The sequence below is a fragment of the Octopus bimaculoides genome, chromosome 5, assembly GCF_046866305.1.
Source record: "Octopus bimaculoides isolate indiv1 chromosome 5, ASM4686630v1, whole genome shotgun sequence".
In the NCBI taxonomy this organism is placed as follows: Eukaryota; Metazoa; Mollusca; class Cephalopoda; order Octopoda; family Octopodidae; genus Octopus; species Octopus bimaculoides.
The window spans coordinates 51,001,819-51,028,943 of NC_142932.1; the positions used below are offsets into that span (position 1 = coordinate 51,001,819).

The following is a 27,125-nucleotide window of genomic DNA, read 5'->3' on the forward strand; positions in this document are numbered from 1 at the left end:
AACCAATATTACCTTTCATATCTTACTTAAATTCTCACTTGCATTTCTTGAAAGTTCTTTCTTTTAAGCATATATCTCATTTAAGCATATTGCACTGTTTTAAGTAAATTACAATAATCTTTTATGCACAAACACACACACACACACACACACACACACACATGCAAACACAGACACACTCTCACGCAAACACACACACATACTACACACATTCACACACGCACACACATATTCACATATGTATTATTACGTGCATATAGTCACACACATACATACATACATACACACACATACACATCTATAATATGTGTGGGTCTGTGTGTGTGTATTTTGTGCTTCTGTCAGTGCAAAAGTAGTTAAAAACGATAGAATAATTTCTAGAATATATGAATAGTTTTATTTTTCAGAGAATATTAATAAATTGATAAACTTGTCTGTGAAGTATTTACTTCTTCGAATGCATTAATTGTTCCGATAATTTTATGTGACAGGGATATATCAACACGAAATTTAGTATTAATTATTGACAATAACTTAGGCATCAGAGACGTCATCAAAATCAACGTGATTTTTTTGAATGCTGATAGATCCAAATCATTTCGGTTTATTATGTTATTGCAAGCAAAGAAAAAAGATACGATTAGGAACAGTTTTACAATGGATGTACTAATCTCGTATCTCAAAGGAAAATGTTGGTTAATAATTGTTTTAAACAACTTAACACTTATGAATTTCTCTCCATATTTTGATTGAACTAAATCTGAGCGAACAGTTCTGGTTAACTTTATACTTTTAACTAGTATAGTACGATACTTTTTATGAATAGCTTTCGTAATTGCAAAACCGTAAACGAAAAACATGGCAACAAACCATATATCACCAACAGTATCAGGTTTAGCAATTACAGCAATAGCTATTGAAAATGAATAGTTGCAAAGAACTTGGAAAGTTGTAAGAAAAATATAAATCGAATCTAAATACCATAATACATAAAAGGGCAACGAAACGAATGTTAAAATAAAAGCAATAATCTTGGAAATATGGTTAGGATTCAAATACATTGGTAAAATATAGACTTTGAAGTAACTTAATGGTAAAGTTAGAATCAAATAAACGATTGGGATTCCGTAATAAACGAGGCACAGAAGTAATTCGCAGATAGAAAATACAGCAAATAAAATCGTAATCGTTATAAATAACCAAAGTAATATGAATTGGCTAAAAATATTTCTCTCGTAGTAATAAAACCAAATTTTCTTTATGCGTTTAATCCAAGTATAAATTATTAAATACCAGAAATTTGGGTTTAAAGCAGTAGAAACATTGGCTCTCATTATTGCATAAAGTAGATCGTAATCTTCAAGTTCAAACCTATTCAAATTTCCATAGTTCTCTATTAATCTAATATTCTGAATAAGAAAAGTGCAAGTAGACCTTTGATGTAATGTACTATAAGCGATAGTCTCACTTAAACGACTGGGAAGAACGAAGAGAATAAAGTTGAAAAATATATAGATGATAAACCAAACAAAGGGACCCCCGAAAAAACCATCTGTATTTTCAAAGCTTTCAGAGATTCCTAGAATTATGGCGCGATAACCCAATGGAATACGATCATGTAAAAGTATTGTCATCGTTTCATATAAAAATAAATAATGCATTAAAAGATCCAGGAAAATTATTGAAAGAGGAAACATAATAAAAATGAATCTTCTTACTCTTGAAGCAAAGAAAGTGGAATGGTGAAAACAAAACAACCAAGATAGAAAATGAGAGAAACTGTAAGTACTATGTTTTCCATTGACCCATTCTGATTTGTATGGTAATGTGTACATAATTTTAAATGAGGATCCATCGTGAGTTAATTGTTGTTGGTTAAGTTCGCGGGAATATGAAGGTAATTTAGCTTTTGATACAAAACTGATAATTAATGGCAATATAGCCCACAAAACTGCTCCAACAATATTTTCATAATTGACATACATGCTATTTTCAATGGTATGTCCAGAACAAATGGATTGTGAATGATAAACATGGCTTTCATTTTTATGCAGTTCACAGCAATAGTTCTTCAATATCTCTCGATTCATACCCAGTCTTCTATAAGCTTCTAACGCGTGTTTGTTCGTCTTATTCATGTCCTGGGATAAATTTATAAGAAAACACATGTATCCGGAATCTCCCATTTGCAATTTATCGATAAATACGACTCTCTTCAATTCCTTAAAAATTAAATTTATTACACCGTGTCTCTGAATATTTTGTTTTCCACAATTTATATCGATATCAATACTTAGAGTAGCGATGTAGACATCTAATAAATTAAATGTGTGGAGTGAAAAGTCATAGAAGAAATTCTTATACGCTATGAGACCATCTTTTTCATCTGGAATCCACGTGAAATGCCTAGCATTTGCATAATGATCTAGAGGTACAGGATTCAGAAAATCATCGAAATTTTTATCAGATATATGAACTTTAAAATTGAAAACCTTTTTGCCTGATTTTACTAAACGGTTTAAACTCTTGCTGACATTGGGGGAAATTTTTATTTCACAACTATTTCCGACTTCTGTTGTATCTATATTTAGTGGTGTCAGTGATATAATAAATGTGATTGAAACAATAAGAGAATTGGTTGCTATTGTCATCTTCATGGCTGTTGTACTTCGTTGTCTGTAAATAAAAAAAAAGAACACAATTGAATACAGAATCATATGAGATTAGTTATTTCTTAACTATTTGAAATGGTAAATATTTGTTTATAATTAAGTGTAAAACTATCATATCTTTCATTAAGTGTTAAACAAATATTTCGGCCAATGTAGACTAGAAAATATTATTATTATTTTTTTTTTTTTGCTGTTCCCGTGTTTCTATCTAATTTTGTTTTAATATCTAGACACATGAATTTTGATGAATTCTTAAGAATTTTATGGTTATAAGAAATTCCAGATTCTCTGATCCTAATTTAGGATCCTAATTTATGAATCAGGCCATATTTGAATTGAAAACATACTTATATGAAACTGGATAATATAATTTTGAATTAATAAGGTCACTCATACATCATATAGCCTTCTCCTTCCAGGTCGAGTTTGTCAGTATACATAATATAACACCTGATTCTCTATTAATCCCAATATTCCTGTCATGAAATGATTCCTCCCATGTCATTTGGTGTCATCTGTCGATATGTCTTCCTTGAGTGACCCATGATTTTAACAATGTTGAAGTGTTCAAAGATGAGTGTCACTAATCAGCTTCTCGTTACTTATTCACTAATGTCCAACAAAGTGAACCATTCTTTCCCTAATACTGTCTGGTGCCTGAACTAAAAGTTTAATTTTTTTTTGAATAGTTTGCTTTTTCCAGCACATATTTCAAATGCCACGAAACACGCTGATGTAGATGATATGCAGCATAGTTTCGAGACTTTTGATTACTGTCCCGGTGAAAGAAACGTAAGGCATCACGAATTCAGCCATTATGTAGAAGAAATTAAGTTTTTCTGATTTCTTTCATATCCATTTTATGCTGAAACTACGGTACAAATTTTGCTGACACTTAGATTAACATCTGATTGCAGTTGTTGTGTTGCTCTTGTGGTACGTAGTTTTATCTAGCTTCCAGATAATGGGACGTCTGTCCTTCCATATTGTGCTGAATTAATTCTTTCATTGCAGTGTTATCCTGCAGATCAATACTTGCAGCATCCACCTGGCTGTAAGGTAAGACAGTTACTAATGCAATAGTATCTCACATTTAGACTAAATTATCAGCATAACCTTCATATGTTATTGATGATGTTATTAATACAGTTTTGATGAATGCATTGATTTCATGAAGATAAATCTAAATTCCATGTTGCATTCAACACAAGTGTGGAAGACATATCCAAAACAGAATATCAACATAAAAAAACTTTTAAGGGCGCTTTGTTATAAAACAACAGCAAGAATACTTACCTGAAAAGAGATATGTGACTGAATACCGGTGGACTTTATCAATATTATAAACTATAATACGCATATATATATATATATATATATATATATATATATATATATATGAGGGCATTACTACAGAATAATGCCAGACACTAGACTTCCCAAATAAACACATTTTTTTACCGAATGCGAGGATATATATATATATATATATATATATATATATATATAAAAACAAAAGTAAATGAGTATATGCATATATACGTACAGGTATGTGCATACCGACATCCACCTGTATGTATAGGTGCATATCTGGGTACAGGACATTGCAAACAAACGTAGACGAGAACACACGAGCCACATAGAGAACATTCTACTTCATCAGCTACCCACGTTTTAACACCGGCGTTTCGACGAGCTTCGGGCAGGACGCATCGTTAAAACGGCTCGTCCCATGGATCGCAGATTAAATTTGTATACGCAAATTAAATCTAGCCATGGAGGAATGTAGTGGCGGACAAAAAACAAGACAGGAAAACAAACAGAAAAGGCTTTACGGCCAGACGAGAAAAATTATGTGTGTAGGAACGCGATGAGGCACGGAACCGAGAGAGACAAAGTGGTGGCGTGCGTTACTTGGCGAAAGCCGAGGAAGGAAAGGATTATTGACCGGAAGCATGTGACCATGCCGGTGTAAAGGGAAGAGAGAGAGTGATATATATATATATATATATACGAGGTGCATTCTTGAAGTTTTGAGACTTTTAATAGTGAAATAATTATAACTGTCGTAGATTATTGTACTTTTAGTATATCATTACTATACACCAAACAAGCTGACCTGCCAAAGTAGGATCCTCTAACTTCAATGCACTCGTTGTAGCACTCCAGCCATCATATGAAGGCCCCATGAAAGTCCTTCAAAGTGAAGGTGTCCAGGACCGTTGTCACAAACTCCTTCGTGTTCTAAACGAGTGCCCCTGAAATTCTTCAGAGTGAAGAACAACCAAAAGTCACACGGAGCAAGGTCTGGGCTGTAAAGAGAATGTGGAACAGTTTTGATGGCCATATCTGTCAAGTAGTTGGTTACTAAGATACTCGTCCCTGACCACCCTGGGAACAAATTTTGCGCATCTTCAGATCTTCGTGAATAATTCCGTGTACACTTGCCGTATTAACTCCAAACTGTATGCTCATAACCTTTATAGATACACGATGGTCTTCACCCAGAAAGTTGCATATTTTCTCTATCAGCTCTGATGTTTTGACGTCCCTCACACTACCACGCCTCTCATCGTCTTTCACATCCTCTGAACCGTCCCTGAACCTTTAGTATCAGCGAAAAGTTAATCTATAAGCAGTCTAGAGCATTTCATAAGTTTCTGAGCGATCTTCCAACCGTTTCCACTGCATTCTGCAAACTAGTCAGCTATGACAAGCAGTGTTTACTATGGTGTGTTCAAAGTACAGTTACAGCCATCTTCTTCAATCTGGGAAAGCAAAAGTTGGCTGGTCATCTTGTTCGGTGTATAGCAATGATATACTAAAAGTACAACAATCTACGACAGTTATAATTACTTCACTTATGAAAGTCTCAAAACTTCAAGAATGCACCTCATATGTATATATATATATATATATATATATTTCTTCGCATTCGGTAAAAAAAAATGTTTATTTGGGAAGTCTAGTGTGTGAAATTATTCTGTAGTAATGCCCTTTCCATATATTTATCACTGGTGTATGACAAATATATTTATTTTTTTATCTATTTATATATTTATTAATTTATTCTCAAAATCTTTTTTTTATTTATCTATCCCTATTTCTTATATGTGTCACAGGTAAATGCATATATGTCTATTGAGTGTGTATTACCCTGTATTGTTCTAAAATTTGCCTAACTTTATTACTGGCTATGGTAAGGCGTGCTTCTATTTTGTTATTTGTCTGTTGAGGGATGCAAACTCTTGTTGAAGGGTGGGGTTGTCAAATAGATGCTGCTCATATCGTATATCTGCTTCAACGCACAATATCACATCAGGAATCTTGCAACACAAATTGATAAACATACATACATACATATATGCGCATGACTTAGTGGTTTAGGTGTTGCACTCCGGATTGGGAGATTGTGCGTTCAATTCCTAGACCGGGCGTTGCGTTGTGTTCTTGAGTAAAGCACTTCGTTTCACGTTGCTCTGCTATCATTTCGACATCTGACATGTGGTACCCATTGCACTTGTACACGTAATGTCGATCTGATGGCGGGGGTGAGCTTATGTCAATCCAAATCATCTGTGTGGTTGTTCGGTAAGAAAATTGTCGAACCCTCATACGTTGTCTAATGACAGGAGATTCCGTCATATACATACATGTGTGTATATATATATATATATATATATATATATATATATATATATATATATATACATGCATACATATATATATATATATATATATATATATATATATATATATATATAGAAGAGTATTGTAGTTCGCTTGAAGCATTGTGTATTGTTTGTAAAGAATAAAAAGTTTAGAATGGTACAACAATAAACTTTTTATTCTGATATATATATATATATATATATATATATATATGGGCTACGCCCGAAACGTCATACACTCTCTCTTTCCTTTCCTGAGCGTCCAATAATATTATCCATATCACGTCCTCACTTTGTTGTTTTTTTGTTTTTTTGTTATTGTTTTTTTTAAACTATATATATATATATATATATATATATATATATATATATATATATATAGTTTTAGGGAAAAAAAACAAGGTTCATGAACTCATCATTGAAAATCCACTGTCACATAGAGAAAAGTTAATAATTAAAAGCACAATAAATAAGTATAATATAATACAATGTAAATATCATAAGATAAAGATAATAAAATGACTACGCGTGTTTCATAACCAATTTTCAAATAGAAAGAAAATTTAAATCGATTAAAATCGATTAAAACTATGGAAAATCAATTCTATTCAAAAATATAGCTAATCTTCAGGTCAAAATACAACAATAATAATAATAATAAATGAATGTATATATCAACCAACAATAAATAATAAATGAATGTATATAAAATACTTATATAAAGATAGAAAAATATTATTAAAAATATCAAAATAATAAACATTCCATAATCAACCCTACGTCCATTATAAAATAAGCTAACAGGTATATTATATGCAAACACCAACTTGAACAATTTTTTTCGTTTAAAATACAATTTGAACGAAGTTTAAGGTTAAGATAATAAAGATAGTATTAGCACATATTTAAATGATGCAATAGTTTAAGCTAGACTATTTAAGACTAAAAACGTTTATTCATAAGAAGTATAAATAAACTTCAGTCCACTGCGTGAACTGGCACATTGCGAGATTGCGAGTTGTCAGTCCACGCAGTGGACTGGCACATTGGGCAAGTGTTTTCTATTATAGGCTAGAGCGGACTAAAGCCTTGTGAGTGGATTTGGTAGACGGAAACTCAAAGAAGCCCGTCGTGTGTGTGTGTGTGTGTGTGTGTGTGTGTGTGTGTGTGTGTGTGTGTGTGTGTGTGTGTGTGTGTGTGTGTGTGTGTGTGTGTGCGTGTGTGTGAATTTGTGTGTCTGTGTTTGTTTCCCACCGTCGCTTGACAACTGATGTTGGTGTGTTTATGTCCCCTGTAACTTAGCAGTTTGGCAATAGATACTGATAGAATAAGTACTAAAAGCGGTGCTCTAGCATGACCGCAATCAAAATAACTTAAACAAATAAAAGAATAAAAGAATAAACGAATATATAAAAGTGTATAGAGTAATCACTACATGAAAACCATACATATAAAAATCTATAGATATATGGATATATACATTAAGAATATATTGAAAAAATAAATACATATATAGATAGACTTACACATTATAAAACGAAGCTATAAAAAGAATTAAGAGTCTATAAGATAAAAAGTTTAGGTGTTTATTATCCAGTTAATAATCCTATGGCTGTTTGTGAGAGTCCGATTGTCCAGTCATAAAAAAGATATTTACATTGATTTTTTGACACCACCTCTTTCACCAGGGAAAATACATTTCTTTGAAGAATGCACACAGAATATTCTGTCTACATCCTTCAAAGAAAAATGATAACCTTAGTTCTATAAGCTCATTATAAGACTGAAGAGATTCTGCCCCATATAGTTAAAAATGATACCTTTCTTAGCATATAACCAAATGCTTAGAAATGCATAGTAACTAGGGGCTAGAACTGAAACATATATGTAGGTTTTTTCGCATATCCCATTTTCTTCTTGAGCTTTACAACATATAATTTATTTGAATTGTTATGTTTTTAAAAGGTTTCAACATCTTTATGTCATACAAATAAATTATTCATTCCTCCATGTTTCTCCATTTTCTTTCTTTCTTTCAATATATATATATATATACATATACACATATATATGTATATATATATATATATATATATATATATATACATACATACATACATCCCGAGCGTTATACTAAAACCTCTGTTTATCGTCTACACCACCTGTCTGTGTCTTTTGCTCTTTTTTTGTGAATTCTCCCCCTATGTATATATATATATATATATATATATATATATATATATATATATATATATATATATATATATATATATATACTTGTGTAAAAGTCGAATTTTTTAGACCAATTTTAAGGTCAAGTTTATGGGTTCAACATGTCAACAGCAGAAGCCCAACTGATCTCTAAGTGAATAAAAATATAAAAACAATGAATTACAGTAATATTACCAATTTTATGCATTAAAATACGCGTCTTATTAAAGAATAAAAACCTATAAACAAGATCGCGTAGCTCTCATGTGCAGTTAGCAGTAAATGTCCATAATGTGGTGTAGAGTTGTTAATCTGGACCAGGGGTTCCCAAAATGTGTTCTGCAAAACCCCAGGGTTCTCTGAAAGTTAGAGGTTCCACGTTTTTAAAAATAATGTCGAAGGATTCCGCGGCAAAAAAAGTTTGGAACCACTGATCTAGCGATTAACTAAATGTTTTTAGGCTTACCGTAGTCATGCCTCTGTACGAATTCATACAGTGGCGTTTGCTGTTATTCGCCGATAGTACTGTCTGTGAAAATATGTTTCTCACCATGTAAACAGACGAGCCTATGACGCATGTGTTTATTGTATTTGGTGATGAGGAAAATATAAGGGTCGCATGGGATCCACTGATCTAGCGATTAATTGAATGATTTCAGGCTAATCAAAGTCATGTCTTTGTACGAATTCAGACAGTGGCATTTACCAGTGTTCGCCAATAATGCTGTCTGTGAAACCCGTTTTTCACCAGATGTGTAGTGGTCACTATTAAATGGTGTTCTACTATAAGTACCATGCATTCCATTATAAGCACCAAGCATTCCACCAAGAGCAAGCTACAGTAAAGCAGCCACACAATTTTGTAACAGAGTTATTTCTACGTACAGGATAATACGGTACCTTAGCCCACAAATGTTGTCTTGTTCATGAAATACTAGGGTCAACTTTTATACGGGGTCTATGGAAAATCCCCAATTTTTTGGCCAAAAATAGGGGGTCGACTTTTACATGAGATCGACTATTACTCGAGTATATACCGTTTATATTTATACAGAAGGCGCAGGCTTGGTTGTGTGGTAAAAAGCTTGCTTCCCAACCACATGGTTCTGGGTTCAGTCCCACTGCGTTTCACCTTGTGGAAGTGTCTTCTAATATAGCCTCGGACCGTCCAAATCTTTGTAAGTGGATTTAGTAGACGGAAACTGAAAGAAGCCCCGTCGTAAATGTATATATATATATATGTGTGTGTGTGTGTGTGTGTGTGTGTGTGTGTGTGTGTGTGTGTGTGTGTGTATGTATATATGTGTGTGTGCCTTTGTGTCTGTGTTTGTGTTCCCATCACCGCATAGCCGCCAGTAACTATTAGAATAAAGCCTAGGCTTAAAACAAAATAAGTCCTGGTGTCGATTTGTCCGACTAAAGCCCTTCAAGACGGTGTTACAAGTGACTGAAACGAGTAAAAGAATAAAATAATATATATATATAGATATATATATATATATATATATAGATAGATAGATAGATAGATAGATAGATAGATATATGTATGTACGTCTATACAAACACACGCGCACACACACATACACACACACACACACATATATGTACGTTTATATATGTATGTATATACGCATACATTTGCGTGTGTGCGTGTATGTGCGCGCGCGCGTATGTATGTACGTTCAGAGACTGAGAGAGATATTTGCACCCATATTTTTCTTAAATAATACTTACAAATTAATCGATTCTGGGTTGAGATCCTAAATCACTCAAGCAGCAATGAAATAACTGTAATTATTATATAACATACGATTAATTTTATGATTAGTTTGACGAACTTACAGTGAATTCTAACAAAGAATTAACTTCCACTATCAACAGCAAAACAAGGATAAAGTTTACAATAGGATATAAAGTTGTAAACAGGAATGAAAATATTTAAAGAAATTATCTAGACAAGGATGTGTATGTTCTACTTGTAATGTTTGCTGCTTTGTGTTGCTTCTTTTTCTTCTTAACTGCATGAACTTGCTTAACGTCCGTCTTTTTAACATTGTGACTGAAAATAAGCTTGAGATAAGTACTTCAGACAGCTTGCTCCAATAACTTAAAGTAAATTCAAAAGTCCTTCAGATAATTTGATCCGATAAAATTCTCATTGTATATGCAGAAATACTTGTCATCTCCAAATATAATAATGAGCGTAGTGTTTTTATATATTTGCGTGTGTGTGTGTATTTGTCCAAAATCACAGAGTAGGAATAGGACGGAGTAGGAGAAAGAGTAGTATAAGTGAAGGGAGAAGATAGAAAATAGTAATTTAGTGAAGGAGAAGTAGTGAGAGAGAGAGAAAATAATAGCAATGGAGAAAGGAAACGGTGATAGATGAATAAGGAAGGATTGAGGAAAAAAATCAGCGTTTCAACTCTGTGTGAGTGTATGTGTATGTAAAAGGGGGTATGTGAATGTTTGTGTGTGTGTGTGTGTGTGTGTGTGTGTGTGTGTGCACGTGTGTGTGTGTGCAATAGAAATGGGTAACGGTTAGGGTTGAAATCAAACAGCATTTCAACTCTGAGTATATGTGTGTATGTATGTACATGTACATGAGAAGTATGTGAATATTTGTACTTGTGATTATTATGTACCTTATTTTATACCTTATTTATATATAAAATACTACAATTAGCCGTCATTTCTAACGGCACAGGGTTAGCTAGTAAATAAGAATGAAGTATTAACACTTACCGTTGTTTCTTCTTTATATTGTTATGTCTATTCATAAGATGGCAAGCTGGCAGGACCGTTAGCCAGTCGAACAAAATGCTTAACAGCCTTTCTTCTCACTTTACGTTCTTTGTTTAAATGCCACCGATATCGATTTTATAATTCATCTTTATGATGTACCAATTACTGCAATCGAGTAAATTTTTCCCTTGAAATTGTTGGACCTTTGTCAAACTTTATAACAATTATTATCTCTAGTTATCTTTTTTTGGTTGGTTGTTTCCTGCATTAAATGTGTTAATATTAGCTTTACATATTAAATTATATATTTTTGACGGGAAATCCTACGGTAAATGTTCTCGGGAGGATTTACTGTATCAACGTAAAATGAATAATTGTTATATCGTCCACCGCTTCCCTTCATATGGAAAGATTACAACTCATATACTGACGGTGACTTTTAGTGCTTTTACAATTAGATAAATTTTAATTCAACCATGAAATTACGCAATTGGAGAATGCTCCGAAGGGTTCAGAGACTGAGAGAGATATTTGCACCCATATGATGAACCCCTTCACATTGACTATTTTTGTTTCAACTAGCTGCTGGGCGACCAAATATTCTTATCCAGTCTGTATAGCTGGATAAGAATATTATCCCGGATAACTTCGCTCTACGCAGATCTACGCACTTTAATTCTTTTACATCAGATAGAGCAAGTAACGATGCATACCACTGTGGTAAAATAAAAATCCCAATTCATCCTGGGAAGTAAATATTGAGTTTTACAATGATGAATACACTACTTTTTACTTTTTTCAATATTCAGTCACACGTAAGGCAAATGTTTGACAGTTTCACAATATTTTCTGTAAAAAGCCGATTATTTCGAGCCCGTACCATTGCAGTGTTGGAAACATAATATGCATCAAAATTAAAGATTTTTGATTGGATGGTTTTGAATGGATCTGGTTAGAAAACGTGTAAACAAATTTGGCTCATGTTTACGTTTTAACATTGAAAAATTACTCTGCTTGCATATGCAAGTGAAAAAAAAACATATCAGAAATAATCTTTCAGATCTTTTGAAACTAAACCAACCACTGTGCAGAAACATAAGAATATCGGAAATATTTACTCACGCAAGTATGATCAACTTTGAGCAAGCAAGAAACGTAACCATTAATTCCCAAGAAGATAAACGCGCCAAGAAGATAAACGCGCCAAGAAGATCGTCAGTGTAAAGATTAATGATCTGAAATTGCCGGAACAACCAATTGTTTGCGGAGAACGTTGACAACTGTCGGCCAAATAGCCAGGCGTATAGAGCTTTAAACGTTAAGAGGAAGTAGCTACTTCTGACTAAACTGCATGTTAATTTGCAAGGGGGTGTACAGCTCAAATGGTTTACTTGGCAGGTAACCAATTAAAAAACTAGCGAATGTATACTTTGACAAGCGAGGGTAGAGGGAGGAGTGCACCGTTGATGGTCTGAAGGTAGAAGGATATTAACTTGCGGGTGGGGGCGCTATGGTCTACCCGCATACTTCTTGATTCAAAACAACAAATATCGTGGTGGGGTGGTTTTCTGGGTGGGGGTGGGGCGCAAAATGCAACTAGCAATGCATTGGCCCACATTCTTGAAACCAACAAAAATCAACAAAATTTGCCGCAGCATGGACTGAAGAATTTGTCAAAATTAAGTTACTTTACTCATTCATGACTCAAAATTGCGCCTCACTCAGAACTGCACCCATGGCAAGTGCCCTGTCTGCCATACCCTAGCTACGCCACTGGTTATGGTAATACACAAACCTACTGTCACTTCGAAAGTACTGCGGAAATGTACTTTCTTAAGATCGAAAGTAGGATAATTTCGCTCCTTTTTCAAGCAAATTTTCCCCATTCAGTCTTCCTAATAGCTCTGAGGAATTTTTTGATTGCCATAAATCGCGTGCCAAATCATTCATCTTGTGCTTGTTGACTTGTCTCGATCACCAACTTTGAAGTATGTAAAATAGCTGGGCTTTACAAATGCGCCGATGTTTACCCTTTAGTTAGGAATTATGAAACGGCCATAGATATAACAAAAGGAATCGGGGATGTTTAGGCACTTACGATGAGAAATAGCAAAGGGGAACAGATCTGAAAGAAAAGAAATACGTACGGGAATACAAATTAAGCTGAACAGTCACAAGCTTAGAAAAACAAAAAAAAGTGCTCACATAAGGTTTGCTAACCTCTTGTATACTGAGTTTTATATACTATTTGCAGAATACGCTAGTAATCAACCATATAGAGCGACCACAATCCCAAATAAATGTGTTTGGATAAGCATCTAAAAATGAATATACATACATGTACGTTCATACAAATACGCCATATATACATATACATTGATAGAAATACTCCACAAGAAAAAAGAACAGAGTAGAAACCTAAGCCTCAGACCTTAGGACAGAATCTCTCCACATTTCAAACCAACAAATCATTCACTTCAAAACTTTGCCGTATCTCCTCAACAGCACAAATCTCTTCTCTGATCTCCTAACTTCGAACCTTCTACGCTGCAGTACTTGGCACTCCCTATCTTGGCCACATTCATATAATTTCATGTATCTTAGCGCCAAGTATCATGTATCATGTATCATGTATCTTAGCACCAAGTCAGCTTCCAACCTCCTTCTTGAATCAGGAACTTGACTCTTAAAGATCGAAGATTAGCTGAGGCATTAGATTGGTTAATAATCGTGATTATTTTTTGGGGTGAAGATTTGAAACTGACTATAGGCTGTCATGCTTTTCAAAACTCAACCTACAACACCTGTTCTAAAAAATTCTCACTCCTTATCAAAATAATAAAAGCAATCAGCTAACAGTCCTATTACTTACCGACAAGCAATACATTTGTGCTTATTCAGAGAGTTGTTGTGTTGTTGGCACTCCGTCGCTTACGACATCGAGGATTCCAGTTGATCCGATCAACAGAACAGTCTGCTCGTGAAATTAACGTGAAAATGACTGAGCACTCCACAGACACGTGTACCTTTAATGTAGTTCTCGGGGTATTCAGCGTGACACGGTGTGACAAGGCTGACCCTTTGAAATACAGGTACAAGAGAAATAGGAAGAAAGAGTGAGAGAATGTTGTGGCGGAAGAGTACAGCAGGGTTCGCAACCATCCCCCTTCTGGAGCCTCGTGGAGCTTTAGGTGTTTTCGCTCAATAAACACCCACAACGCCCGGTCTGAGAATCGAAACCGCGATCCTATGACCGCGAGTCCGCTGCCCTAACCACTGGGCCATTGCGCCTCCACATTCAGAGAGTAAATAGTAGAAAAAAAAACTTGACGTAGTAGAAGAAAATTAACTCACATCTAACTTTTCAATGACTTTAAAGTAATTAGTAGCGACCTCTCTTGAAAATGGACAAAATGATGTTATCAAGTATCTGCAGAAATTTATTGTACTTCTCATTCTATATCAACGATATTCCACTAGAATTTTGCTCTATACTTGTCGGCAGCCATTTTCTTAAAATCATATCGTACATATTAAATGGATAAGTTATTAAGTTAGTCTGCGTAGCTGCGTGCGTGGTAAGAAGCTTGCTTCCCAACCACACGGCTCCGAGTTCAGTTCCGCTGCGTGGCACATGGAGCAGGTGACTTCTGCTAAAATCTTGGGCCAACCCAAACTTTTTGAGTGGATTTAGTGGACAGAAACTGAAAGAAGCCCGTCGCATGTGTATGTCTTTTTGTCTGTGTTTGTTCACCCACTAACGCTTGATAACCTATGTTGGCGTGGTTGCATCCTTGTAACTTTGCGGTTCCGCAAAAGCGATCGATAGAATAAATATCAGACTTAGAAAGTACTTGGATCGATGCATTCGACTAAAAGTCTTCAAGGTGGTGCTCCAGCATGGCCGCAGTCTGATGACTTAAATAAGTGAAAGATAAAATATACAGTTAATTTGAACAACTTTAACACCGTATTGCTTTTTAACAATTCAAAAGCTACGACGTGCTAACATTTCTGCCAGCTCGTCGCTTTAAATTGTCAAGCGATGTTGGGGGGTGGGTGGAGGACAAACATAGACACACAAACATGCACACACACACACACACACACAAGTTTCAGTTTCTGCCTACCAAATCCACTCACAAGGCTTTGGTCGACCCGAGGCTATAGTAGAAGTCGCTTGCCCAAGGTGCCACGCAGTGGGACTGAACCCGGAACTCGGAACTTGCGCCTATATATAATAAAGTACCAGTAAAATACTGGCTTGATTGGATTAACTTAATCTATTCCTTCTAAATGTCTAAGTAAGAAATCTTTCATCAAACAACAGAGAATAATAACTGCAGAAAAAAATTCAATTGATTAATGATTTAATACGAGATTTCACTAAATTAGTATTTTGTGCATTTTTTAATAATGGTTGTATAAATGACGTTGGCACATACGCATAGCGACAGAGGGAAGTTAATAAAAAAAAAATTGGAAGTAAGTAGAGAATTATTTATTGTAAGTATTTTTAAAATGTTGCTATATTAGTTTCAGCAATCTGCTTTCTAACATTGCTGAATTTCACCTTGACATTTATATGTCTATTAGCACTTTCACATACCTCTTGTTTTTACAATTCCGTTCACATCTAAAGTGGTTTATATTAATATCAAATCAATCATAGTACTTGACCAGTGTTGTATTTAATATCGACGCTGGTAGGATAAAAGGAAATAAATGACAAAATCAATGTGAACTCAGAATGTCCACTGAGCATTTTGTCCGATGCTCTAACGTTTCTGCCAGGTCGTTCCGGACAAAATAGTGTGCGGTATTTGTTCCAGCTTTCAACGTTTTAAGCTCAAATTCCTCAAGATCAATTTCGCCTTTGTTTCCATCGGTCGTACAAATGACAAAGTGAATGTGAACTCAGAACGTCCGTGACCGTAATTAAGTATCAAGAATATATACTTTGATGCATAAATGATTCAGTCAGTCTCCCGCTTGAAGCAGAATTAAATATGTATGACATTGAGTCTATCTTTTAATGTTATACTCTTACAATTCATATAGTTTGTGTCGATTAATGCAAACCTATGCAAAATAGACACAAATAGTAAAAGGGAGTGTTTAAACGTTTTCCAATGACAACAGAAGTGTAACTTAAGTGAAAGAGCAATACGAGTATCCGAAAATCGAAAGTGAGTCACATATGCATCACGGCTTTAATTAGCTTCGTTAAAAAAACGTGTACTTTTTGAATCAGCAAATATTCCTATAAATATTTTTTTTCGCAACTCCAGTTTTCTCAACATTTAAACATTTAAATGATATGGCATAAATAGGAAACGGGATTTTATGCTGGTCTATTACAGATAGCTGTTCTCGTAGGAGGACTTGATATTGCAAGAAGACTCATCAATGTTGCGTTGTTGAAGTTGATCATGGTGGAGAATTATATACTTGTAGTATCTACTACACCGCAAAGTGTATTATAATTCCCTCTGTATCTAGGATGTTTTACAGGAATATCAAAACGAACCCTGTACTTGAGTGGCACATTATATCATCTGCTCTCAAGATTACAAGCAAAGTTGACCTTGATGGATTTAAACTCAGGGTGTAAGGGCTGCAATTAGATGCTACAGATATTCTTGTCAGATGTCTAACCTATTGGCATCTTGGCTAGTTCGTATTCTGTCAACAGCACTGTGTTGACAGAATACGAACCAGCAATTTCTCGACCGGCAAAATTTTTCAATACCCTAACAATTATTTTGGTTAGCTCCAGTCCTCATCCATATAATGAGATTATTAATAATTGATTCAAATTTTGTTACAAGTCTAGTAATTTGGGAGTGGCAATTACTCGATCGCATCGACTCCAGTACTTGAGTAACAAATATTTTATCAACTTCAAAAGGATGAAAGACAAAGGTGACCTGGGAGGTATTTGGGATCTTTTCCCTTTCAACGTCAGATCGAGAAATTAATTTTTTGTAACTAAACACTTTCAAACTTCGGACACTAGTAGAATGTGTCATATAAAACATCTTTTACTCATAGTGTTGTTGAGAAAAGTTATTTTCAAAGTTATTTCGTGTTAAAGTTGTATTTCGGTTATTAATATTATTATTATTATTATTATTATTATTATTATTATTATTATTAGTAGTAGTAGTAGTAGTAGTAGTAGTAGTAGTAGTAGTAGTAGTAGTAGTATCATTATTATTATTATCATTTCCTCTGTCTTACCTTCTCAGTTCAAATTCCGCCGAGGTCGACGTTATCTTTCATCCTTTCGGGGTCGATGAAATAAGTACCAGTTGAACACTGATGTTGATGTAATCGACTCTCTCCTCCCTCAAAACTGCTGCCCTTGTGGCAAAATTTAAAACCATTATTATTATTATTATTATTATTATTATTATTATTCAAGATTTGGTAGTTTCAGGCAAATTTCTACTGCATCACCTGCTACACCTATCATTATCACCATCATCATTATTATTATTATTACTATTGTTGTTGTTGTTATTATTATTATTATCTAAGTTAAAAGGATTATATATGTTTGTATGTATGTTTGTATGTATGTTTGTATGTATGTATGTACTTATGTGAGCCTTCCTCATGCGTTCCTTCTTCCAATTAAATTTTTTTCAAACATTCATTCATTCTCTTCCCTCTTCGCTTTTACTGCTTCTCATTATTCTTTTTCCTGAATAAAAACTAACATCCGAAACGTGAATAGTCCATTTCAAACAGTCATCTGAAACGATAAACTAATAATTTTCAGTTTTCGTGCCGTTTGTCTCAATTCATTTTAACAATTTGTGATGTATATATATATATATATATATATATATATATATATATATATATATATATATATATATATATATATATGGATAGACATACACATGTCAATAATATTGAAATATGTTTTGGTATTTTTTTTTAAGTTTTTTTTATGTTAGAAAAGATTATTTTGTTTCTTCAGTTCAACTTGCTTCCATGTTGGTTTTGAGTAAAATTCTTCTGGAGTCATTTTGAATATTTTCTGGAAATCCTCGTTTGAAAGATATTTCTGAAAGGCGAAAAAGAAAAGCAAAATAAGAAGCACTCAACTTTTACTATTAATTAAACACAGAATATTTTTTGTGGTGTAATATGATTGAATATTGGTTTCAAATTTTGACACAAGGCCAGCAATTTCGGGCGAGAGTCAAGGCGATTACGTCAATTCCAACAGTGGCGCTTATTTTATCGAATCCGAAAGGGTGAAAAGCGAAGTCGACCGCAGCGGAATTTGAACTCAGGATGTGAGGTGGAGCGAAATACCGCTAAGCGTTTTGCCCGGCGTGCTAACGGTTCCACCAGCTTGCCGCCTTAGTGGTGTAGGTATTAACCAGTCACAAGTCAATTATAGTTTTTGTTGTTTTTTTTATTCATTTATATCTTTTATATCTTTTGTTGTTGTTTTTTTTAATTATTTTAGTCATTGAATTGCGGCTGTGTTAGGGTAACACCTTGAAAGATATAGTCGAAAGAATTAAACCCAGTACTTATTTTTCAGCCTGGCACTTATTTTATTGATCTCTTTTGTTGACCCACCACGTTACAGGGATATAAACTAATACCGGTTGTCAAGTGGTGATGGGAACAAAGACACACACACACACACACACACACACATATACATACACAACGGGCCTCTTTCATTTGCCGTCTATCGAAAACACTCACAAGGCTTTGATCGGCCCGGGGCTATAACAGAAGACACGTTCCCAAAGTTAACTATAGTTATTAAATCAATTATAGCTAGCGTTGTAGAGCTAAACGCAAAGTATTGGCGAGTTGAGAAAGAGCCCTGGAATCGATTCACACTTGATAGATTGTTTCACTGTATTTATGCAGTAAAAACACTTTTAAAATACTCTTGAATACCTCTGCTCCCTATTTCTCGGCCTTAAATAAAATATGAAATCTTAGTTCGTTACAAATGAATACTGTCATTGTCAAGTTTCTAATTTTAGTTAACTCATTAAGAACTTTTGGTTATTTCATTTAACGCCCAGTTTCTTCTCTTTTTCTGACATATAAAGCTTTTATAGATAATCAAAAAGAAATGTCTGTTAGACTAACTTACTTCTTTGTTGGTTCGATCGATTTCTTTCGGTAGAAACTGGCGGCGCAGTTGCTCTATGGGATATTTCTTTGTGTACTGTGAGAGTTCCTGTAGACAGAATTGATCTGTTATTGTGGAAAAGCCATAAGTTTATATAACATACTTTCACAATTGATACACAAATTTGAGTCTCTCTTACTTTCCTTTGTATGCATACATACGCACAAATGCAAATTATATAAAAGTCCTGAAGTAATATATATATATATATATATATATATACTCATGTACATACACATATATGTACACAGTGCAGTCTCTCTCTCTCTTTCACCCCCCCCCCCACACACACGCATATAGTACGATGAAAAGAAATCAGGTGTAACTATCTTACCAATTAGTTGATAGAAACGTCCTGTAGGGGTGTTTAAAATGTAAAGAAATAAATAAACAAGGGAGATAATTTCAATAATATTTGCTAATCAAGTAGTTTTGGAAGATAAAGACAGTGAAATTAGGAGTAATTCTTCTTTTTAAAGTGCTGCTGAACATTCGTCTGAGGTATTTTTGCTCAATCATATTCTTAATATTCATAATCAGTACCACTTCTTTCCCTCTATTTCCACATATACTAATCACTTCTAGGGGTGATCATGCGAAAACAATATACAGAACCGATGAGGCTGAACAAGACCGAAACATGCCCGTCATTTTACCCAATTGGCTTTCAAGAAAAGATGTACTCCTAAATAAATCCTCGTTATTTTCTTAAACTTTGTATTATCTGAGGTAATTGGGGTTAATTTCCTTTCATGCTGGGGTTCATTTTTTTTCTCTAATTTTAAATTTGTAACACACACAAACAAAAATTATTAACGACGAAATTCATTGGTTTCTAAAAATAAGAAAATTTCTTACGTCACGGACAAAAGCAATGCCAGCGTTCTCTCTTTCTAATTCCTGCTTAGCCTCGTCGTATGATTTTGCTTTCTACAAAAATAAGAAAGTCTTATATATATATATATATATATATATATATATATAGGGAGAATTCACGAAAAAACAACAGACGAAACAGGTGGTGTAGACAACAAATGGATGTATTAGTATAACGCTCGGGAATAGAAAAGTCTTTAACGTTTCGAGCCTACGCTCTTCAACAGAAAGGAACACAGAAAGAAACAAGGAGAGAAACAAGGAGAGAACAAAATGCGTGCAGTAGTCAGCGATCTATCATATATAATTTCCAGGATTTGAGAGAATCAGATATTAAAATAGTGAAAGCACCAAGGTCTTTGACCGAATTTAAGTTGGCCAAGTCATATGGCACCATGTACTTGTTCTTGAGAAGTTCTAATTGTTAATTCTTACCTGTATTTACCTGATGAAAATGCTTTTTTTGTGGGGGTTGCATGAGGTTACACTTCTGTTCATCAATAATAAATACGTCTGAAACAGCTGTAGTGAACCACAATCCATCTGTTGTTTTATATATCCATATATATTGATTTTTTGTTTATTTTTATGTGTCTTGATCATACTGTACTGCTGAGTAAAAGGTGCATATTACTGCAATAATTACGAAATCATGATCTATAATTCAGTCTGTTTTTATGGGGCTAGCTTTGAGAGTTGCATTTCCTCGCGTTCGGTAAAAATGTGTTTATTATGGTAGTTTGATCTTAGTGTCCCTCTTAGCGTGAGGCATTCATGTAGAGTAATGCCCTTATATAAATAAATATATTTTAGGGAATAAATGATGGATTTTTCCCTTATGAGGTTTTTTCACGCTAGCTACTTGATAAATTCTTATAAAAGACTTTATCCTATTATTGATAATGCTAATAAATAGCGTGATCTGGATAAATTATCCATACATTGCAGAAAAATACGTTACCAGCCAGCCATGAGACTCGAACTCACATCCCTGTGATTACGCGTCAAGTGCTTTACCATTAAGCTAAACTTCCCAGTAACGAATTCTACTGCAATTTTAGAACTTATAAATTTAGCTTCATAAGACGCTAATGTTAACTTCAACTTACGATGAAAGTAAACAAAGTCTGTTTTAGAAGCGTTGAGGTGTATTGAAAGATACAGAAATAATTTTTTCTTATTCTCAAACGCGTGATAATGCTACTAAATAGCGTGATCAGGATAAATTATCAATCAATACATTGCAGAAAAATACGTTACCGGCCAGCCAGTGCTTTTTTGACGCGTAATCATAGGCATACATTTCAAATATAAATATAAATAAGGCACTTACTGCCCAACGTTTGGGATCCCAGTCGATGAAACAACCTCTGAACTTGAAAGGTTCCGATCCTTGTTTTACTTGAACAATCAGTGTAGCATCAACAGTTCTACCGGTCGGATCAGATTTAATGTAATCCTTCAGGGATAAATAAAAAGAAAAACAAATAGTCATTATAATTGTTTCTTGTTTAGCACAAGAAGACCAACATTATACGAGAGGATAGGTTTAATCAAATGATATTGACCCCGATACTTGTGTAGGATATTATCCACCCAAGAAAGATGAAAGGAAAATTGATCTCAGGAGGATTCAAATAAGTGTGTGAAGAGCCATAATAAAATATTACAGGGGCTTTTGTTCCACTCCTTATCATTCTGCCAATACATCACCGGTTAAAACAAGATATAATATAACAATAATCCTTTCTGTTTTTGGAACAAGGCTTTGAATTTTGGGGGACGTAATAGTCTATTATATCGACCCCATTGCTCAACTGCTATTTATTTTATCGACTCCAAAGGGATGAAAGATAAAGCCGACCTCAACGGAATTTGAACTCAGAACATAAAAACGGACAATATACCGCTAAGCAATGGTCTACATTTTAAAAGTAACTGTCCGTTTAAAAATATAAAATGCTTCAAGTGTGATAAGATAGATCATAAAAAATCACACTGTAAAACAAAACCTAAGAAACAGTTCTACAGAAAAAAAAACACATAAACAGGTTATCGGTGACAAGAAATACAAATGAGGCTCAAAGGAAATTTGTGTATGCAAAAAATTAATAACACAAACGTAGATTTACAGTTGGATACGGGTAGTGATATCTCGATAATAAACACAGGTACATATAAAAAAAAAGTTCGAAAATTGCACGTGGTGTTTCAGGAAAAATTTACATTTTAAGGACAAATGTTAAGTGACATTACATTTCGTGGAAAAACCTTAAATGCCAAAATGTTTGCGTTGAATGATATGACAATTTATTCGTAACAGACTGGATGGAATTATTTAACTTATGGGACCTCCCCATTAATCTGACCTCCCTATAAATGTGAATGGTTTATCCGCCAGTAAAATTAAGTCGTCAGACGAATTTTTTTAAAAAGACTAAAAAAGATTTTTTTCTGAAGTTATGTCTGATGAATTAGGTCTGTGCACCAAAACAAAAGCGAAGTTTCAAGTAAAAGAAAATGCTATACCGGTATTTAAACCAAAACGAACAGTATCTTTTGCAGCGTTGGAACAGATTAACTTTGAGTTAGAGAGACTAGAAAGCATTGGAGTTATCCAAAAAGTGAATTATATAGTCAATGGGCATCACCAACTGTGTACGTTAAGAAAAAGAATAATAAAATCAAGGTGTGTGCCGATTTTTCCATCGGCTTAAACCAATGTCTTAAAACGTTCCACTATCCGCTACCAACTCCAGAGAACATATTTGAGAAATTAAACGGTGGCAAGATATTTTCTAAATTGGATCTCTCTGACACGTATCTACAAATTAGAATAGATGATGAATGCTCTAAATAGCTAACAATTAGCACACATAAAAGACTGTTTGAATACAACAGGTAACCATTTGGCTTAAAAGTCGCGCCGGTGATTTTTCAACAGATTATGGATGCAATGTTAGCGGACTGTGAATTCGCAATTCCATATCTGGATGATATACTCATTGAAAGTGAACCCCGGAGCCAATTCGTAGAGCACGCAAAATATGTGCTCGAAAATATTAGGGATTACAGCTTTACTTTTAAATGAAGAAATGTGTGAATCTTTCTTAACGAAACTAAAATATTGAGGACAAATCACTGACAGAAATTGATGTCGACCAGATCCGTCGAGGGCAGACGCAATTAAAAATATGCCCTCTCCGACAAATATAGCGACCTTACTGGCATTATTTTTTTGGAACTAGCGATTATTTTGGCCGTAAAAAAAATTTCATAGATTTTTATTCAGTAGAAGTTTTTGACTATAGACTGATCATCGTCCGTTATTATTTGTATATGAGTCGAAGAAAGGAATCCCTAAACATACTGCTGATATGTTGCAACGCTGGGGTACTATATTATTAAACTATGATTTTAAGATGGAGTATATACCATCTAAGAAATTAGGTCACGCAGATTGTTTATAGCCAGACTGATTTCAAAAAATGCTGGACCATTTGAAGATACTGTAATTGCTGCGTTATGAGTGGGAAATTAAATTTAAAATGTTTTGTGTAACGTCATACGTAAACTGCTCATTACATTACAAGACATAAAATTAAAATCAGAAACCGATGAATTCATTTTAAAAAACCAAAGAAAAACTGAAGGCCAAAAGAGATAAAAATATGCGCAACACAAATGCGAACCTATTCTCAATGTGTGACAATGTATTGATGTACGCGCAAAGAGTCGTAGTGCCAGCCACACTACAAAAATGATTACTTAAGGAATTTCACATTGGTCACCCAGGGATTTCGAGAATGAGAAGTTATGTATATTCTTTTCTACTCTACGCACAAGGCTCGAAATTTGGAGGGAGGAGCCTAGTAGATTAGATCGACCCTAGTACACAACTGGTACTTAATTTATCGACCCCGAAAGGATGAAAGGCAAAGCGACCTCGGTGGAATTTGAACTCAGAACGTAAAAACAAACGAAAAACCGCTAAGCATTTCGCCCGTAGTAGTAGTAGTAGTAGTAGTAGTAGTAGTAGTAGTAGTAGTAGTAGTAGTAGTAGAAAAGGCGGTAAGCTGGCGGAATCGTTAGCAGGTCGGGAAAAATGCTTGGCGGTATGTTATCCGTTTTCACATTTTGAGTTCAAACTCCGCGGAAGTTGACTTTGCCTTTTAGTCTTTCGGAGTCGATAAATTAAGTAACAGTGAAACACTAGAGTCGATGTAAGCGACTTAAGCCACCCCGTTGAACTTGCTGGCCTTGTGCTTTTAGTAGAAAGGATCATTATTATTGTTGTCGTTGTTCATGTTTCACCGAAGCTGACTTTACCTTTCATCCTTTCGGGGACGATAAAATAAGAACTCGCTGAGCATTGGGTTCTATGTAATTGATTTCCTCTTGCCACTGAATTTACTGGCCTTGTGCCAAAATTTGAAACCACTATTGTTATTTTAATCTGAATGCTTAAATCATTATTTCTAATTGAATTTTTAAATAGTTTGTCAGCAGGTGATTTCATATTTCAATGTAGATGATATTCCTCTCGTGAGCAAACGGCCCTCACATCCAAGCCTAAAGGCTCTGTTGATCGAATATGATATTTCTCGCTCTCTTCTTTTGATAAATATTTATCAAACGTTGATATAGAAATGAAATGAAAATTTGAAGTTCTATATTACAAACCATGGCTGTTTCTAAAGATTCTCTTTTTTCTTCTTCGTTTGCACCTTTACCAATCCAGACATAAATCTGAAATGAAGAAAAAGATAACTAAAATATCTACTTCCTTCTTTTTTTTTAATTTTACATGTTTTAGTCAGAGAACTGGAGTACGGCCTTAATGGCTTAGCTGAGAAAACCGATCCAGTACTTCTTTTTGTAAGCTTGTACTTATTCTAAGATTGTAAGACTGTACTTATTCTGTCGGTCTCTTGAACAGAACCGCCAGCTTACGGGGATGTAAACTCAACACTGGTCGGCAAGCATAGAGAAACAAGCACGGTGATGCATGTGTGTGTGTGTGTGTGTGTGTGTGTGTGTGTGTGTGTGTGTGTGTGTGTGTGCGTGCGTGCGTGCGCGCATGCAAACACACACATATTGTTGAGTGCTTGTGTATCCCCTTATAGCTCCGTTGGAGCTTCAAAAGTCAAGTGCAATATTATCTGAGAAAGCATGTATATATATGGAAAAGATCACTACCAAAAAATAATATAAGAATATGTAAGAAATAGAGTATAGAGTTTGAAGAGTAACATCCACTTTCAGAAGTATGTAGAATTAGGTAAATTTGTATGTACACAGATAGGCGTACGATGAACCCCTGTATAAATAATTTTGTACGCATTCATAAAATTAGACAGAATGTGTATATTAAAACAGATTGTACATATGAGTAACCATAAGAACCGACATAGAAAAAAAAAGGGAACTGAGACAGATAGAAAGTGATAGAATCCAGGGAGTGGGAAAGAAAAATAAAACCCAAGGCCTTTTAGAATGTAGTAAAACTGCCAGAATATAGATCCATTCATGTATCATACTTAATGTAAATACTTGGTGAAAGGCAAAATTAAGTGCGATATGCGCCGAGATATATCTCCCTAAGACGCGCTGTGCTTTAAAGCACAAACAGTATGTATCAGAGGGTGACAAAGCTCGTCCGAGCAGCGTTGAATGAGTGTTCGATGCATTTCTACCTAGTTTCGCGCTATCATTAACGTGCACTCCCCGCTCTACGGCTGCGGTGATGGATTTCGTCGACAGACAGACCCACCGACAGATAAGCAGACACACTGACTGGCCGATAGAAAGACAGACGCATAGACAGATAGATAGAAAGATAGATAGCTAGATAGATAGATAGATAGACAGACAGACAGACAGACAGACAGACAGACAGACAGACAGACAGACAGACAGACAGATAACTGGCTGGCTGACTGGATAGATGGATAGATGGATGGATGGATATACACCTCCCAAGGCGAAAGGATCGGGGAGAAATGTTGGAGCTACAACGTTTAAGTAGAAAACGCAAGACGAGGTTAGGTTGTTCCGTGAAGTAAATAACGCTTTAGTGGAGGGAGAAGGGTCATAGCCACAAAAGAATTTACTAATCCCTTCTTATGAATGGAAGCCACTTCGTGTCAATCAGTGAAGTGGAGGCTGTATGTATAGAGCTTATCAATACTGTCCCAGGCGTGACAGCAGTATTATAGATCTCAGTTGAGATTTTTATGGCATTAACTGCTGTTGGAGATGGATTATTTTCTGGCTCTGAGAAAGAGGGTTTCTGCATAGCAAAAATTGTATTTTTGTAATGTAGTTCAGTTTGTGGTAAGTGCGGAGATTATTACCATTTTAAATTACTTTGAGGGACGTAGTTACGCGTGTAATGTGTGTGTGTGTGTGTGTGTGTGTGTGTGTGTGTGTGTGTATGTGTGTGTGTGTGTGTGTGTGTGTGTGTGTGTGTGTGTGTGTGTGTAAAATTGTAATTTTTTTCACGAAATCATTGAAATGATCGAAATGAAGGACTCGAAATGTTAATTTTGTTTTCTGTGAGCACTTCAACTATATGGGGCTCCTTCGTTGTAGCTTGGATCTAATCATATGCTCCTTATACACAGGTAAGTGTTCAATGTAGGATTTGGGGTCTGTTGAATCTTAATCTATATGGTAGCGAAACGGGCGTTATAAGACATCGTAAAATGTATGTAAATACATGTGAGTGTGTTTGTATGTGCGTAATGTTTCTGATTGTGTATTGGATAA

General features: G+C 34.7%; 2 protein-coding genes across 8 annotated transcripts in view; both read right to left on the reverse strand.

Moving 5' to 3' along the window:
* Nucleotides 1–385: 385 nt before the first annotated feature.
* Nucleotides 386–17,920, reverse strand: LOC106875165 (uncharacterized). The gene is made up of 4 exons (XM_089352253.1): nt 17,543–17,920; nt 11,300–11,464; nt 10,289–10,342; nt 386–2,676 (listed from the first exon to the last, which is right to left on the reverse strand). The coding sequence occupies exon 4, from the start codon at nt 2,655–2,657 to the stop codon at nt 414–416; it is 2,244 nt and encodes a 747-aa protein (XP_089208379.1). The 5' UTR covers nt 2,658–2,676; nt 10,289–10,342; nt 11,300–11,464; nt 17,543–17,920; the 3' UTR covers nt 386–413.
* A 262-nt stretch (nt 17,921–18,182) lies between these two features.
* Nucleotides 18,183–27,125, reverse strand: part of LOC106875163 (advillin) — a 101,644-nt gene continuing 92,701 nt past the window's right edge. For 6 of the 7 annotated variants that reach the window (XM_089352248.1, XM_089352251.1, XM_089352249.1 and 3 more), the window contains 5 exons: nt 25,038–25,103; nt 21,688–21,813; nt 20,337–20,408; nt 19,440–19,526; nt 18,183–18,377 (listed from right to left, as the gene is read on the reverse strand). In XM_089352248.1, coding sequence (XP_089208374.1) covers nt 18,264–18,377; nt 19,440–19,526; nt 20,337–20,408; nt 21,688–21,813; nt 25,038–25,103 — 465 coding nt within the window. In that variant the 3' untranslated portion in view covers nt 18,183–18,263. The remainder of the gene's footprint in view (nt 18,378–19,439; nt 19,527–20,336; nt 20,409–21,687; nt 21,814–25,037; nt 25,104–27,125) is intronic. The other variant, XM_089352245.1, reaches the window with a different exon arrangement.

Coding starts and splice junctions, on each gene's coding strand:
- LOC106875165 (XM_089352253.1), bottom strand. CDS start 2,657: ATGAAGATGACAATAGCAACCAATTCTCTTATTGTTTCAATCACATTT.